The following is a 17309-nucleotide window of genomic DNA, read 5'->3' on the forward strand; positions in this document are numbered from 1 at the left end:
TCGCCATGTTTATTGTTTACATCATGGTAGTGTTGAGAAGGGAACCCGCAAGACGGTTAAGGTTAGGCAAAGTAGGACAATTTAAAGTGGCCACTTTAAAAGTACATTCTAACACTTAGTACCCATGTGTTTTGACATACTGTCTTTTACTTAGTTCAGTTCACAGTTTATAACTACTGTCCATAATTTGTTGAATTGACCTGTTGTATTTAGTTAATATTAGTTTGTTGAATAAAGGTACATTCAGTTGATCAAGGCTTTTGCTCTTAAAAAAGGCACTCAGATGCCATAAACTCACCCTCACCCTCACCCTCACCCTCACACTCACCATCAACCTCACACTCACCATCAACCTCACACTCACACTCACCCACTCCCCGACGCTGTTGCGTAGACCATCATTGACGACCTTCGCTTCCTCCCAGAGAATACGATCCCGGCCCCAGCGCCTGATCTCCTTGCGAGTCTTGACTGCAAACACCAGCAGGATGATGAGGGCAACAAACACCAGGAAGCCCAGAACAATAGCTATGGCCTGCAGGAACAACAGAACTCAACGTCAGCGGGCTGGAATATACATCCACTAACATAAAGAGTAAATAACAGGGATGTCTGGAGTAGGGATGCACCGATACTGATACTGGATCGGATATCGGTGACAATGGGGCCGATCCATTTAATTCAATTTTATGTTTATATACTATATACATTTTATATGGTAATTTGAATTCCTGTTTAAGTTTTGACCAATTTATTGCCGCATTAAAAAGGTTTACACTTGAATTGTAATTCCTGTTAAATTTGGAAGATTTTTTACCAAGTTGCTGAATTGCAATTTAAGTTCTTAATAATAAAGAACAATTAAATTAATTTACATCTATGTATTTATTGGTCACATTTTGTTTTAAAAAGTTATGAAAGCAATGTTTAAGTCAGTCCTAATGTTGCCATAAAGTAATGATCCCAGTCACTTCCACACAGTGAGGTATACAGCTTATTGATTAAACACTGGTATCGGTTCGATAAATGGTATTGGCCGATACCCTAAGCTCAGAGGCCTGTACTACGGAGGAGGATTTGGCGTTAGCAAGGTAACTTCAGGGTTAACTCTGGGTTTTTCGTCCTACGACCACTTCTTACCGGGGTAAATCGCCATGGTAACTGATTCTGAACAGCTAACCTGCTCCGGAGCAGGTTATGTTCCAGATAAGAGATCAACTCGTATAAAAGCACCTCCTACTGACCAATCAGAGCTGAGTGCGCGGATCGTGTGCTAATATTACACACATATGAAGAAGTTTAAGTCATAATCCAGGCTAAAAACAACACAGTTTAAACTGACAAATTCAGGAAGGACAGCTGGCTGTATGCTGTGGGTGTTTACCGCTTTGAATTATGTTTTTATATTTATTTTTTAAATTGCTTTTAAGTCCGTTTCACACCGCCGGAGTCGCAGACACAGCTGAAAGAAGGCTGAATTAGTCATACACGCCACATCTTAGCTAAATGGTATAATGATGTGTCTACTATCTGTTATATTTTGAAAGCTATTTATACATCACTGCCCCATGTAGACAAACATATGTGACTTTTGAGTTTTCCGTTAAATTCATAAATCTGTTAATTTACACATTCACACATCGTATGCTTTTCTTTTGCCAGCTGTCCTTCCTGCAACTGTATTACTTTTAGCCTGGATTATGTGTTTAACTTCTTTGTATTTGTCTAATATTTGCTCTTTATTTGTAAAATGTGTCGCTCTGCTGACAGTAGACTTGTCCATGTTTATGATTGGTCATATACTGCAAACACCGCCCCGTTCATGTGAACGCGCTCATAGCCAGATTGAGAATCCCTACGTTGCTTTACCGAGTTGATAACCACCTTCGTAGGACCGCTTAGCGGGATCTTGTTTGTTAGGGTTATTGAAGCCAGATAACGAGAAGATACCCTGGGTATGTTGAACTCTATTCGTAGTACAGGCCTCTGGTATTGCTATCAGTATCGGGACTGAAAAAGTCTAGTCTAGTCTGGAGGTGGGAGCCAACACAAGCCTCAGACTTATCAGTACTGGATCTGAGTGGATAGAGCAAACAGGATTGCTCCAAGCCGCTGCCTCCATGTAAAAGGGTCAGTTCACCAAAATCCCCCCAAAATTACAAAGAAACTTCTTCCACTACCCCCAAACAATAGAAAATCATCATTTGGTTTAAGGAGCTCAAAGCATCCAAAATGACATTTGAAAAACTCAACAGCAACACTTCTATCTAGAAACATTGTCCTGGCTACTATGAATAATCCACAGATTATTGTTATCGCCTGCTATCCATCTCCATGCTAAATGATGTGACCAGTGAGCCTCTAAATATTGTTAGGCGTCCATCACATTGATTATTATGTCAGCTACAGAGACATGCTGTTGAGTGTGACAGATATCCTGAAGTTTCTCCATGAAGTTATACAAGACTCTGCCATGTTGATTTTTATATTATACTGAAATGAATTAGAGCCAATGACTTAGTAAGTCAAACCGTGGAAGAGCTACAGTAGAACACAGCATAATACATAGAAATGGTTAGCAATGATAAAGTGAAAGTGAAAAGCAAGCATATCACACCTCTTGGGGCTCCACCACACAGTAATGGTAGAGATACTGGTTGAGGAAGATGCCCTGGGCCTGGTTCTGGTTCTGATACTGGGCACACAGTTGGCGGACCTGGCTGTAGTAGACAGACCCCGTGGACTGGGCTGTCGGGTTCACCGCCACCAGGTACACGATAGTGGCGATGATCATCAGGAATGCCAAGATGGCACAGATGATGATGGTTGCTAGGTAGAACTTTGATGAGCGGGCAGCATTTTGCCTTGAAACAACCAACACAAATATGATGAGCACAGCTATGAAGGTAATGCCAGAAATGGCAATAATGAAGCCTTTGCCAGCTTTGGGATCCATTTGTGTTCCTCCAGAACCATAGGAGCTGCCGCCAGTGCCAGCGCCGCCTCCATACTGGCCGGCTCCATACTGGCCGCCTCCACCTCCAAATGAGCCGCCTCCATAAGAGCCACCACCAATACCTGGCAACAAGCCAGAGCCACCTCCCAGACCCAAGAGGCTCATATCGTAGTCCCAGGCCAGTGTGGAGGCCACACAGGCAAACACAGCCACACACATGATGATGATGATGATACACAATATCTTCATCACACCAGGTGGTGAAGTCCAGCGATAGAAGTGAAGCATCTTCTCTCCTGGGTAGTTGGAAAAGGCTGGGTTGGATATGCGCTCACTGTGCCTGTGTTGTCTGCTGCTATGGCTGCAATAGAAGAGGACAGGGGAGCTGTGTTCAATGGATGTTGTAACAGAACAAACTGAGTGATCTGTAACCTCGGACATTTCAGACAACAACATTTCACAAAACACAACATTTCACCAAACACTAGGGATGTCACGATACCAGTTGTCGATATCAATACCAGTCAATTTCCACGATTCCAAATACCAAATTTGATACCACGGTAAAAAAAACATGTAATGTGTACATGTGTCTATATATATCCTCAGACTGCAAGCAGTAGTTTAAATTCACTGACATGGTGACATTTCACTGGGTAAAGGCTACCAGAGGTGGGACCAAGTCATTGTTTTACAGGTCACAAGTAAGTCTCAAGTCTGTGACTCAAGTCCCAACTCAGATCTCGAGTCCTAAACGAGGCCTATACGCTCTTCATCAAATGTAACGTCATTTTAACAGCAGAGTAACTGGATCCATCTGGTGCTCAGTAACATAACGTTAGTTCTTCATGGTTTTCTCCTGAAACTTGATTGGATGCTGTTGGATTGGTTAAAACAAAGTGGATCTGGGGAGTTAAGTGTAAGATAATCAAATGCAAATCCCAATAACATTCACTGGAAATACAGAGTCCAGAGTTCAATAAAAAAACACCACTTTTCAGAGATTTAGCAATGAACAACAAAAGATAGAAATTCAGTTTGTTCAGTTCAGTTTTTTCCCCCGACGAGTGAATCCTCTTCTCAAACAAATTAATAAAGGATCTCTGATCAGTTTGTTCATTTCAGTTTTTTCCCTCATGAGTGAATCCTCTTCTCGAAAACATAAAGGATCTCTGCGTCTCTGGATCTCGCTGCTGCATGGCACTGTTCTGTGTGTGAACAGAGGACGGAAGCAGCCGCATTTGACGCTTGGTGGATGTTCACTTCGGACCCTGCAGGCATCATACGATATCTTCGGTACTGTAGAAAACGAGTACCATCACGTTTTTAGAATTTTGGCATCGACTTAGTACCGAAGTATCGGTTCTCGTCACATTCCACAAACATTTCACAAAACACAACATGTCCAAAAACAACGAATTTCACGAAACACAACATTTGAGAAAACAACATTTCAGATTACAGACAAGGTGGGACAAAGCTTCTTGTTTGTGATTGGACAGAACCCAAGTCCCTGGCGACAGTTCAATGGCATTTCCTGGTTCTATTGTTTACTACTCTCAGCAATGACCTTGCACAAATTTTAAACTGAGTTTGAAAGTATGCAAGAGGAGATTGAAATCATAAGGGAACATTCTTACTGAGGATATTCATATGATGTAATTTCTCATTATGCTTTTCAGCAAATCATGACATTGAAATGTCCCATGAAACCCTGAAAACACGCTTGAATGAAGTAGGCCTGAGGAAACCGGGTGGCTAATCCTCAACAAGTGAAATCAGAAGTGCTATCTTGTCAGAGCTGCGTGGACCTGGACCCTGTACTACGGAGCAGGATTTGGGGTTAGCGAGGTAACTTCAGGTTTAACCCTGGATATCTTGAACATAACCTGCTCTGGAGCAGGTTATGTTCAAGATAACAGATTAACTTGTATAAAGGACCGCCTACTGACCAATCAAAGCTCGATGTGCGGATCTTAAGCTAATATTACACAAATATGAATAAATTAAAAATCATAATCCAGGCTAAAAGCAACACAGATTAAACCAAATGCAGAAATGACCATCTACACTTTTCAAAAATAGAATACATTTTATTTACATGCAAGCTTACCTAATACCAAAATTATGGATCTTTCTTGTCTTATTTACAAATGCTTGCACACAGCATGCCATAAATGAAAACCTAATGTTCAAAACTTTAAATAGTATAAAGCCTTTACTTCTGCAACAACATCCGCTCTAAAGCTATATTAAAACAGCTTTTTTACGAACAGAGGCCTCATTTATAACCGTTGCGGATGCACAAAAAAGGGCTTGAAAAGTGCCTAAAACAGAGAGAGGCACGTTTTGACTGGAAATGGAAAAAAATGAAGATCTGAAACTAACATTTTTTTTTTACTGTCTATTAATCTGTTAAATTTTTTTTTAATTAATTGTCAATAAAATGTCACAAAAAATGCCAATCTCAATTTCTCAGAGCCCAAGCTGCTTTTTTCAAATGTAGCTGACTAGCAGTTCAAAACCCAAACATATTCAATTGACAGTGAAATTTAAAAAAGGAAAAAAAATCCCAGGATTTAAGCAGATGGATCCAGCAAATATCTGTTAATTTGGCATAAATGATCATTTACCAAATTGTTGATTAACATTTGGTTGATTGACTAATTGACTTAGGGAATTGCTGAACAATGAGTCAAATATGAAAACAAGCCTTCTGATAAAAGCTGTCTTATTTTCAAATGGCCTCTTGGCCACCAAAACAAGAGTCACTACAGTTTTGCTGACAACAAATTAGTGATAGTGCTCAAACCCGGCAACTTCACTGGAGGCAGGACTCTAGAGATGCAGTGTAGAGTCCTTCTGCAGGAAGCAGCTGTTGGTCAAGAAATAGTTCCAATGCACAATTTAAGTAGTTCTAAAACTAAAATGTTTCCTTTCTATTTCACACTTGTTGCATAAACGCACAAAGCACAACATAGAACTAAAGACAGGCAGAATAATATTCCAGAGGGAGATGGGTAATCGTCAGTAACTAGAGGCATTACAGCATTACATGAGCTGGTTCTGTAAAAGACAACAATGGGCCCCCTCAAAAACATTCCATGTCCACAAGGTAGTAGTGTTAAATATGTGTAGCCCAATACACATAAATTCAACTCCGGTAAAGCAGACTAACTAAGACAGAATACTAACTTGAAGCTGATATTACAACAGCTAAAAGGTAAGCAAAACCTTTTGAACTTCTTCACAGTGTTTGGACTGTACCTTTAAGGCTGTAACTAATGATTATATTCATCAATTCATTGAAATTCATTGATTAGTCATCATTGGTCCATCAGAAAATAGTGAAACAAGGTAGTGTCATAAAAGTCCCAAATCCAATAATATAATATAAGACAGGGAAAAGCAACAAATGTTCATATTTGAGAAGCTGGAAGCATTGAAAGTTTGGCTCTTTTGCTTTAAAATTTACTTGATTAAAAAATTAATTATCAAAATAGTTACCAATTAATTTCCTGTCAATCAATTAATCGTTGCAGCTCTATGTACTTTATCCACGTTGTCTCTACGAGACCCACAGAAATCTGATGATTGGTTGTTGCTGTTTTTTTGGGTAAAGCAGAAAAAAGGCATATTTCCCAAAAATGTGGAAAAGTGTTTGTTTAAACAATTATACTGCTGCTGTTGGAACCCTCAGCTGATACAGAGACATGTGCCCTGAAAAGTAAAGTCATACTGGCTGAGACATGAGGATCACAGTGTAGTAGTGAGGGATACATGCAGGTCAACTTACTGTTTGCTACCACTTGGCTGGTACGGCGGGGGGCTGTGTTTATGTGTCGGCATCCTGAAATCCAATTGGAGCTCACGCTGCTAAAAAGAAAATAAAAAAAATAGATAAATAAAAAATAACTATTGATTTTGCATAAACAGAAGAAAAGTGACTGTATGATATTAACTATCAATATCACTGTTCGATCACATATCTTCCCTGTGGTGCCACAAAGCAGCAGCCATCCATTGTGATATCCACCAAGTTTTCCACCAATACAATGACTTCTGTACCAACCCCAGCAACTTTACTTCTCAAATGTATGTAACTACCATTTGGAAAAGAAAAAAAATATGAACTGAAACTGAATTAAGGAGATACATCAAAGTGTTGGTGTTGTCATGCTGTGCAGACTTTTGCAATTAATAAACACTTAAAACTGTATTTGATTTGATGTACTGACATGCGGGGCTGGGCATCGCTTGTTTTCCCAATAATTGATATCGATACCAAAACAACAGTTTTTGCGATACCTTACTTTGAGAAATGTAACAATGTTTTCCTTCAAAACCTTTTTAAGTCAAACTTATCAAATGTTATGTTAAACAATGTCCAAAACACAGTTTTAACACTATGTGCTGTGGACACATTTCTGTTAGTACTGAAAAAGCATGGAGGTTCCAAACCCAGCCTTACTGAGAGAAATGGAAACCAAAATGGAATGCTTGTCTACGCTTGTTTTAATCTGGTATGTTTTGTTGATGTCATACTTCTGTGTGGGAAGTAAACTATAGTATGCCAACTAAATATCCTATGTACACTTCATATAGAGCTTGATGGAGTGATGGATGGCTTAAATCATTCAAAACAAATCTTCAAATATTGACCTTCAGCAGTGATCTGCTGTTGAGCTGTTCAACCAACAGAAGAGGAAGAGGAAAGCCTACTGCTCAGACTTCAGGTTTGTTTGTGGTGAAACAAAGCAGCAGTAAGTGGGAGGAGAGATACTGGCACACTAACTGAGACTAAGTTTCCAAAAAAATGAGCAGCTGATGAGTCAAACTGAGCTGGGTTAGCTAGTTTCACAGAGAATTAAACTATACTGTTCACTAGGCTAGTTGATATGATTGATATATACACAATCCAAAGAGGTTTCACACACAGGGAAAAAAAATATCAAATATCAATGATTCCCATTTGAAAGTAAGCCTTTCAATCTAGTCATGTATGCTGTCATCACTGGAGAGATGAGAGAGTAAAGAACAACAGCTCAAACAGACATTCAGCTGGCTACCTGCTCAACCAACGCACAAACAGACAAGGTGAGTCAGGCAGGTAACATGGGTCCTGAAAATGGCGAAACTAAACGATCATTGTTCTTCAGTCACTTTAGAAGCTTTAAACACAGATGAGAGGAGAGGTCACGTGTCTCTTAATACGTCCTCAACATTCGGTAATATGTTTAAATTGACCTACCTAGTATGAAGACCAGTCTGATCCGGATGAAGACAGTCACACGCTGAGAGATGAACGCAAACAACACGCACACTCACAGGGCGCGTGGACGTGTCCTGCGCGCTCAAGTAGTACAAAGAGACGCGCCTACAGGTGTGTGGGTGTGTGTGTGTGTGTGTCCATCATGTGGGCTCCTCCCTAGACAGGACTAACCTGTCCTCTCTCCATCAAGCAACAAGGAGGAGGCAGAAGCTCCGTTTCCAGTCTCAGGGACGTCAGTGGACCTGACCTGTACACACCTTGACCTGGACACACCCTGAGTCCCCGAGGAAGTCACGAGGTCTGTTTACGCGCTTGGAGTTTCAGTTGTTCAGCATGCTCTCACTAAAAGTAACACGTTTATTTTTACGTTTGTTTGTCATTCATCCGAATGAATGAGGCAGAGCTTAAATGTCAATATTTTAGTTTCATTATCAATATCTGAATATATTTCTATACATTCAATATTATTCTCAGTATCTATAATTTATGTTTTAAAATCACAAAAAAAAAACAATTATTTTTTTACTGTTAGAAATCGTACTTCCTAATTAGAAATTCATTTTAAAAAATTTAATTAGTATTTTACAAAATAATATATTGTTAAATGCTGATTTTGAGTGTGACAAGTGGGTCTTATTCAAAGTTAAAATATAGGTTATACTGTATATAAAAAATTACCTAAGGCACGAGAAGCTGTCTAATCCAGCCTCAGTAAAATCAACAGGAAAACGAGTTGCAAAGCTTCATACCAGGAAAACATTTTTTTTAAATCCACCTCAGCTCTAAACCAGTCCTCCAGGATGTAAACAGGCTGAGCCACAGCAGCCATTTTAGGAGGGTGACAAGTCATGCAATCAAGTTCATCCAGGTCATGAAAAGATTGAAAAGATATTTAGTGTCCACACCTCTCCAGTAGTAAAAAAACAAAAAAAGCCTCCTGCATGCTTACTGAGGTATACACTACCACTACCTCTAATACTAATACTGCTAATAATAATTAAGTATTCAACGCATATGGACATTGAGTCCATTTTGCTTTGTGGTTGTAATTATTGTGATTAATTTAACAATATGTGGCCTCAACATTTTAATAGAAAAAATGTGGACCACAATTTTTAAATAAAGAAAGACTCAGAACATCGGTTTTCCAGAAAAATGTTCTTATATACTTACAGGAAAAATGTACTTCTGGTACACATTTGTTATGCAAACTCATATTTCTAGCAAGGATAAATCAACAAGGATTTACAATAATAAAAAAAAAAAAAAATACCAATTATGAAAATATAGCTTTGTTCTGATTGTACTGTTTTTGTAATGGTTTAACTTCATTGGCTACTCTCATTCATTACCATTACCCTGGACTAACTGAAACAGTGGATGGCAGATGTAACAGTCACTCAAACAGGACAATTGCTTCATGGTTAAAGAGGGAAAATACAACTATATAAAAGGGTCCTTCATTGGTATAAAGCAGTAGGACATTTGATACAAAATAATCACATATCAATCAAACATATCAATGTACAAATGAGTTTACAAAAGGTGTGACTAAATGAATTTGAAAAAAAAACACCCATCTGGGTGAGATAGTTCATACATTCTAGCTTTTAGTAAAATATTCACATTGTGCCTCATAGTTCAGGAGAACACTGCTGGACAGAAGAAATGCAACGTAAAAAACAATAAGGACAGCATGCAGTGAGCATTATGGCAAGCAGCTAACCCTCCACAGTATAACACATGCAGCACATAAAAGTATATCCTATTTGACCAAAAATAAACTCGGTTAAACTAACAAACTTCTGCTGATCCCTCTGTCTACTGAAGGTCTATTCATCTAATCATATAGCCTTCTTTAACATCGAGTCAACCTTACTTACATCAGCTGCCTCATTTGATTCATCTATTCAGGCAGTGTCTATAGCGGGCCAGTTGTGAGACCCCATTTACACCTGGTGTTAGAGGAACAGTCACACATTTTACAAAATGTGCTTCATCTAACCCACACTATGGTGAAAAGATCATTTATTTTTGTTATGGTATATTTCATAGCAGCCGACAGCAAACACAAGCATCAAATGAAGTGTAAAAATGCCCATATAGCAACAAATGATGAAACTGATATTAAACTTAAAACAAAGCATATTTCCCAAAATGTTCCTTTAAAATGTGATCTGCGTCAGGGCGTTCTGAATGAACACCCTATCGTGTATTTAGGTTACACCTGATCCATCCCAGCTCTCTGCATTCTGACCATTTTTGGTGAAGCTTACTTTCTCTTTGCCTCTTACCACCATCTATAAGGACATTTCTACTGATTTCCACTGAATTTTTCTACCTGTGAAAACGATTTTTCCATTTGTCCTGATGATATGACCAACAGCAGTGATGGCAGGTCCACCTGTTTTAATGTGATAATGAAATACATACCAACCATGAGGATAGTTTTTGCCTGGTGGGGACACACTCTTATTCAGTTCTCACCTCAGTCCCACTACTTTGTTCTCTGTGCAACAGAGCACATCTTCTTATATAGTGCAGACTGACTCCATATTAATTCCAGGTGTGTTAATGAAAACAGGGTTTAGTTGCCATCATTCCAGTCCTTCACCTTGTTGTACTCCTGAATCTTCTGTTTGATATGAGAGAGCTTGTTCTTTAGATACTCACATCTTTCCCTTTTTTCCAAATATGTCGGGTCCTGGCAAGAAAAAACAGAAATAAATTAAATAAAATGTTTTACTTTTGTTCCTGGAATTCCTATCGGGGACAGTCTCCGTGATAGTCGGAGAATATCGGGGAAATTCATTGGCGGGTTACTGCATGGGGAATACAGTAACAAATACAGCACAGTATTACTTCTTTACATAGTTTCCAGTAAACCTGACGAACATTAACAAACCAGGAAGAAGAACATTCTGGGTAATGGTGGTGCCTTTATGATTAGCGAAAGCCATGTAGAAGTCATATCAAAGTCCCATGTCAAAACATAGGACGTACTGTTTGTATTAAAGGGACTGTTTGTAACTTCTTACACGTATAAATCATTGCAGGTTGGTGTCCCGTTCGCGTGTGGCTACGCTGTTCAGACTCAGACTCCAACACAAACTACACGGAAGCACCAAAACCACAAAGTTCTATCTAGTGAAGCCCGTCTGTTAAACAGTGTTGTCCGCGGTAGGAGGACGGGGAGGAGACCGTAGCTTTGGTCTCCAGGACCGGAGTCTCTGCTGTACTCTGCTCCTCGGCCTGCCTTCACTCACACACAGCGCCTTTTCTCGCTCTTTTGCTCCACTCTCACGTGCATGCGCGCACACTCCACACTGCAGAAGAGTTAGTTTAGCTCTGAGAATATCTAGTGAATGTTCAGTGACCGTTTGTGCAGAAATAACTGCTGCAGCTCCTCCAGACCAACAGAGGTTTCCCGTGTCTTGTGAAGTACCTTTGGCCTCTGCTCCGCAGAGAGAAACGTTATCGTCTCCGACCAAAACTCCGTCGGGAGGCTGAGGCAGGAAAAGCCAACACTAGGATCAGCATTGATTCATGGAGAGACCTTCGTCTGGTCAGCTAACATTACCGCCAAGCAGCTGAAATATAGAGTGATATTGTGCTTTTAGCTGACGTGTGTCGCCTCACTGTGTTGAGCGATGCTCGTTCATGTCTATGTAGAGCGAGCACAAGCGCGAGCAACAGGACGCTGACTTTAGTTGACTTAATGGCCAAAGGTGTCGCTGTTAACAAGCAATTTGGGATTCTTACAAACAGTCCCTTTAATTAAAAGGGACATTCCACTGATTTAGCATTACACCAATAACATTGAGGGGAACTGAGAGACGGATTAAAACAAGAAATTTCAAAATTGAATCAGCTACCTGATTTTTAGTTCCTTTTATGGGTCAAGGCCCCAAAACCCTGGATCCTACTATTCCCATAATTCAACTTGATAGCATCTCTAACCCCCACAGCCTCAGTTTGCAACACAGGCTTTCTGTTATAAATTAACAGGAGGTGCTGCATCATTACTAGTCTCTCCCAATGTGTTATACTAATTTAAAGGGCACAGTTTACTTGTTATGAGGAGGGTAATTGTTTAATTTCTACTGTGGCTCAGAAGGAGCTTTATAAAATCTGAGAAAAGAATACTGATGATGTCATTTAGGGTTATCTTGGAGACTAGAAATTTATAACAGAAAGTCTGTGTAACAAACTGGGGGCATGAAGCTTGAAAGATTTGGGCGCTACCGAGTTGTTAGCAGTTGACACATGCTAGAGACCAAAAGCCCGAATATCTTGGCTTCTGCTGCTGTGATTTATCCTTCCTTTTCCCATTCCTGTCTCATGCAAGTCCCCCTTATTCATGGAAGTTCAATACTGGAGTACCCCTTTAATTTAAGTATAATTCAAAGTAAGGTCTTGGTAGATGAAAAGAAGAAGGGGGATTATTTTTGTTAATAGATTGTTTTTGGTGCACAGGGGCATCAAGGGATATGAAGGGTTTATAGAAACAGAATTATCTCTCTAACACCTTAATCAGAGCTTGGACTCTCTGGCACAGACACGGACACTCAGTGAGTAACAGTGGATGGACCATAAATTATATTTTATGAGGGATACTTACAGCTTTCTTCCTCTGAAATTCCATTAAAATGCCACTGATCCGCTCCTTCTCCTGAAACAAAATTAGAAAGTTACCGGACATAGTTACGCACTGTGTATTCAAGTGTGTTCCTGTGTTTGTGTTGTGTGTGTGTGTGTATGTATGTTTGAGGAGTGCGGATTGTACCATTTGGCTGGAAGGCCGGGAGGGAAGGTTCTGCATCATGTCATCCATCTCTCCAAACTTCTTGGCCATGGCCTGAACCTCAGCATGCAGCTCCTTGTACTCAGCATACTGGTCATTGAAGACAGCCTTGTATTGGTCCCTCTGCTCCTCTGAGCGGATGATGGGATACTTCCTGTGGGAACAGGACAGAGACAACATATTTTCTTACTCAAACTGCACCTAAATGTGTCTCAGTCTCTTAGCAGTAGTTGCTAAGGATGACAATATGCACTGGAAAAAAATCCATCTAACAACTACTGGCCAGATTACCACCATATACCAGATTCCTGTTTCTTCTTCTAGGATAGGTTCACAATTTTTGTGTCTTAAAGGGGACATATCATGCTCATTTTCAGGTTCATACTTGTATTTTGTGTTTCTACTAGAACATGTTTACCTTGCTGTAATGTTCAAAAAAACTTTTATTTTCCCTCATACTGTCCGTCTTAATATGCCTGTATTTACCCTCTGTCTGAAATGCTCCGTTTTAGTGAATTTCAACAGAATTGCGTTGCTAGGCAACAGTTTGGGTCCATGTTTACTTCCTGTCAGCTGATGTCATTCACATACACTGCAACAGGAAATAAACTGGGACACATTTAGAATGTTTACATTTAAAACCGTGTAATGGTCTAAATATTGTATATTTGTGACATCACAAATGGACAGAAATCTTGACAGCTTGTTTCAAACGCACAATTTCTGAATACAGGCTGTGTGTGTTTCTCCGTATATTGAGCGTTTTGATAGTTTAACAGTCATTTTTGTAGCACCCTAAACCTGCTTTATAATGTAGAAGACCTGAAAATCTCACTTTTTACAATGTGGGACCTTTAAGATATTCGTTCATGATGTGCATCCAATGTAAGCGATGGGGGCAAAATCCATAGTCCTCATTCCACGCAAAACTACTTTCAAAAGTTTATCTGAAATTAATATAAGGCTTCAGCAGTCTGAGTTAGACAAATTAAATGGGTACCTTTCAAAGTTACAATCTTTTCAGTACAAACTTCCTGCTTTGTGTTTCCCTGCTGAGCTGCAATGGAGCGATAGTAACACAAAGAGGGAATTTGGTACTAAAAAGGCTGGAACTTTGGATGATATCCACTTGAATTGGCCAACTCAGACTGCTGAAGCCATATTAACTGAATTAGATAAATTTAGAAGAAAAAAAGAGGATTATGGATTCTGTCCCCCATCACTTACAGTACATGGAAGCACATTAGGAAGCGATCTCTTAATAATCCAGTATGAACAGGAGGAATGATTACAGCTAGTGAAACCTGTTTCAGTGTACATATGGGCACCTGACTATTGCTTTAAGACAGACCAGAGCCTACCTATTACTAAAACTGACTTTAAACCAGATAAACTGGTTTAGAAAGTTTTGAATTAACCAAACCTATTTCCCCATGGAAGCAGGGAGAGCAGTGAAACGTCATCAACTCACATCATCCATCTGCACCACTTTCATGTTTTTCCTCAAGTTTATTTTATTCAAAATAAGATGATATAATGTCACCTTTGGCCAGTTTATTTTTTTTAGTTTCTTTTCATGGTGTATTCCAATTGGTTGGTTCTAGACCTGGCTCACATATGAGAATTTGGTTGTACATCTCTGACACTGTTAGACTTTTGATGCAATTTGGTCTCTAAAGCTGTAAATTATGTAGTGCTGGACAGGGTGATCTAGGATCACCGTTTTGGATTGAGGACCAAAGATTTTCCAACTTTCACTCAAGATTGTTTACTTTGCTCTGGGAGAAAGGGGGCCTCTACTCAAGGACTAAATCAAGGCTTTAACTTTAAACTTATGTTGTCTGTTAAAGCTGAAGTAGGAGCGAGATTGGAGCAAATATGATTAAAAAAAGTTATTTCTATAAAATGGTCGCTATAACATGACAGTAGTACATGAAACAGGTAACCTGAAAAAAAAATCATGTTCCTCTGTGTCCTCTGGTGCTCCTAACGGCATCGGCAAGATTTCACAGACCGGAGGAAAACAAGCAGTAAGAGCTGATCTGTAGTCTGCTGTCCATCTGCTATCTATGAGAGCCGGCTGTCAATCACTCACCAACTCCGACCAAACAATCAAACTACGCAGCGCTGATCAAATATGAATCAATATTCTGTTACTGTAATGCCTATTTCTCTCCTCAAATGTTTTCAGAATCATCTTGTAGTGTACTGTTTAGCTGTAAAATGAGAAAGTTTGTGACGCCGCCGCCATTGTACAATCTGTTGAAGGAACACCAAGTTCCGGTCACATGACCGGAGCACAGCCATTAGGAACGCTCTCTCTCTGAAATGACCTGTGATTGGTCAAAGTCTCTCGTCACGGGCTAGATGTTCTAAAGCCTGAAAACAGAGCCATGAGGAGGTGCAGAAGTCTAGTTATCTCTCAGAACACTTGAATTACAATATGCTGAAAGGTTATTATGGAATTTTTGCCCAATGATGCCAAAAATAAACTGCCTAGTATATTTTAAGTTACAAGGTCAAAGTCAAATGGTACATTTTCATTGGCTGATACTGGTAAATATTAGCAGTATGTTTTTGGCATCATTGGGCAGAAATTCCATAATAACCTTTCAGCATAAGTTCTCTGAAAGGAAACTAGACTTCTGCTCCTCCTCATGGCTCTGTTCTCAGGCTTTAGAACATCTAGCCTGTGACGGGAGACTTTGACCAATCACAGGTCATTTTATCGAGAGAGAGATGGATAGTAACTTTATTGATCCCGAGGGAAATTCAAGAAAGACGTGAACAACATCGAGGCAGTTGGAAAGGCTGCCGCTCGCGCCGGCGCCGGAAGTACATGAGTGCTATGAGAGCGTTCCTATTGGCTGTGCTCCGGTCAAGTGACCGGAACTTGGTGTTCACCAGATTTCCTCCGGTCTGTGAAATCTTGCAGATGCGGTTAGGAGCACCGGAGGACACAGAGGAACATGATTTTTTTCAGGTTACCTGTTTCATGCACTACTGTCAGGAAATAGCGACCCTTTTATAAAAACAACTTTTTTTAATCATATTTACTCCAATCTTGCCTACGTCAGCTTTAATGGAGACCTGCGGATTTTGTGGACTATTTCAGTAAATACTGATAAACTGATAAAAGTCAATATACTTTATCAGAAACAAGACAGTAAATAATCTTGATGAAATCAGTTTCCCGGACTGATTTAAGATGTACAGACAAAATGCAGTGGAGATCATTTCATTGCTGAAGCTCCGACTTTTCTTTCTGCCACAAACAGCCTATACCAGCCTGAGAATCATTCCATTCTATAGCAGGGTTTGTTGACTCTGAAGTGGGAGAACGCTAAGGGGCACTACCACAGAATCAAGGACTGTATCTTTAATCAGTAATGCTTTTGAGAACCTTCCTAACACTGAATACAGCAACGAATGTTTGCAAAATGTGACTAAGAAGGTAATACTCACGCCACATAGTCGGCTATAACATAAGGTTTGGGGATGTGTCCGGCTGGTATGTGTCCTCTGAGGATCTCTGGCTCCAGCGCCATCAGAGGTGCAGCTGCAGAACTGTTTGCAGAGTCCATGATGTCTGGCTGGATAGTAGGGAGAGGAGTCCGCTCTGAGATGCTGGAGACTGGACCCAGCTACAGTAGAAAAACAGTGTTCAGTTCATGTACACTGTGTGCAATTCAATTTCTGCTAGAACATTAATAAAACAATCCTAGATACTTACTATAGACAGAGGGAGTGATGATCCTATAGTTTTCATCTAGGTTTATGGGAAGAAGAGAAGGGGAGGGATTCATTAGATGTTCACAATGTTCAACGTGTTATTATCAGGGGTTTATCCTAGTGAGACTGCTTGAACCTTTCTTTTGTTTAATTACAGTCCATTGCAGCTAACTTTAGTAGAGTAATGCTAGTGAGATTGTATTCCCGGAGAACGACAGCTTACTCAGACGCTTACACGGCAGATACGCAGATGAGACAGGAAACAGTTACATTTAAATGTCTGTGCTCCAGTGTGTCAACCTTTCTTTTAGGCATTAGAAAGAGTCATTTTGGTGTAATGCTTTTGGTCAAACTCAACATTGACAAGTAGCATAGTTAAGCACAGCTTGCTAAATGTTAAATATGTCATGAAAACCTGGTCAATGTTAATGTTCCTATTTTGCAGTCTTGCTAGAAAATTAAATTACCACTGTAAAATTAAAGCCTGGAGGGTGTGGGCCACATAGAACAATACAATGTGGGGATTTGGTGCCAGGGCCAGTGGT

The 17309-nt window shown here is 39.8% G+C and overlaps 1 protein-coding gene and 1 long non-coding RNA gene across 2 annotated transcripts in view; one reads left to right on the top strand and one right to left on the bottom strand.

Annotated features, from left to right (window-relative positions):
- marveld2b (MARVEL domain containing 2b) overlaps positions 1 to 17309 on the bottom strand; it is a 30363-nt gene that overhangs the window by 9524 nt on the left and 3530 nt on the right. Inside the window, exons 3-10 of the mRNA XM_074637172.1 lie at positions 16766 to 16801; positions 16498 to 16676; positions 13015 to 13186; positions 12850 to 12900; positions 10843 to 10932; positions 10024 to 10033; positions 2618 to 3372; positions 371 to 535 (exon numbers count right to left, since the gene is read on the bottom strand). Of these exons, the coding sequence (XP_074493273.1) occupies positions 371 to 535; positions 2618 to 3372; positions 10024 to 10033; positions 10843 to 10932; positions 12850 to 12900; positions 13015 to 13186; positions 16498 to 16676; positions 16766 to 16801 (1458 nt within the window). The remainder of the gene's footprint in view (positions 1 to 370; positions 536 to 2617; positions 3373 to 10023; positions 10034 to 10842; positions 10933 to 12849; positions 12901 to 13014; positions 13187 to 16497; positions 16677 to 16765; positions 16802 to 17309) is intronic.
- LOC141768800 (uncharacterized) lies at positions 4621 to 8593 on the top strand. Its single transcript, XR_012594214.1, has 5 exons — positions 4621 to 4807; positions 7562 to 7692; positions 7953 to 8053; positions 8212 to 8339; positions 8419 to 8593. It is a non-coding gene; the product is annotated as an uncharacterized LOC141768800 (long non-coding RNA).

The sequence above is a fragment of the Sebastes fasciatus genome, chromosome 6, assembly GCF_043250625.1.
Source record: "Sebastes fasciatus isolate fSebFas1 chromosome 6, fSebFas1.pri, whole genome shotgun sequence".
In the NCBI taxonomy this organism is placed as follows: domain Eukaryota; kingdom Metazoa; phylum Chordata; class Actinopteri; order Perciformes; family Sebastidae; genus Sebastes; species Sebastes fasciatus.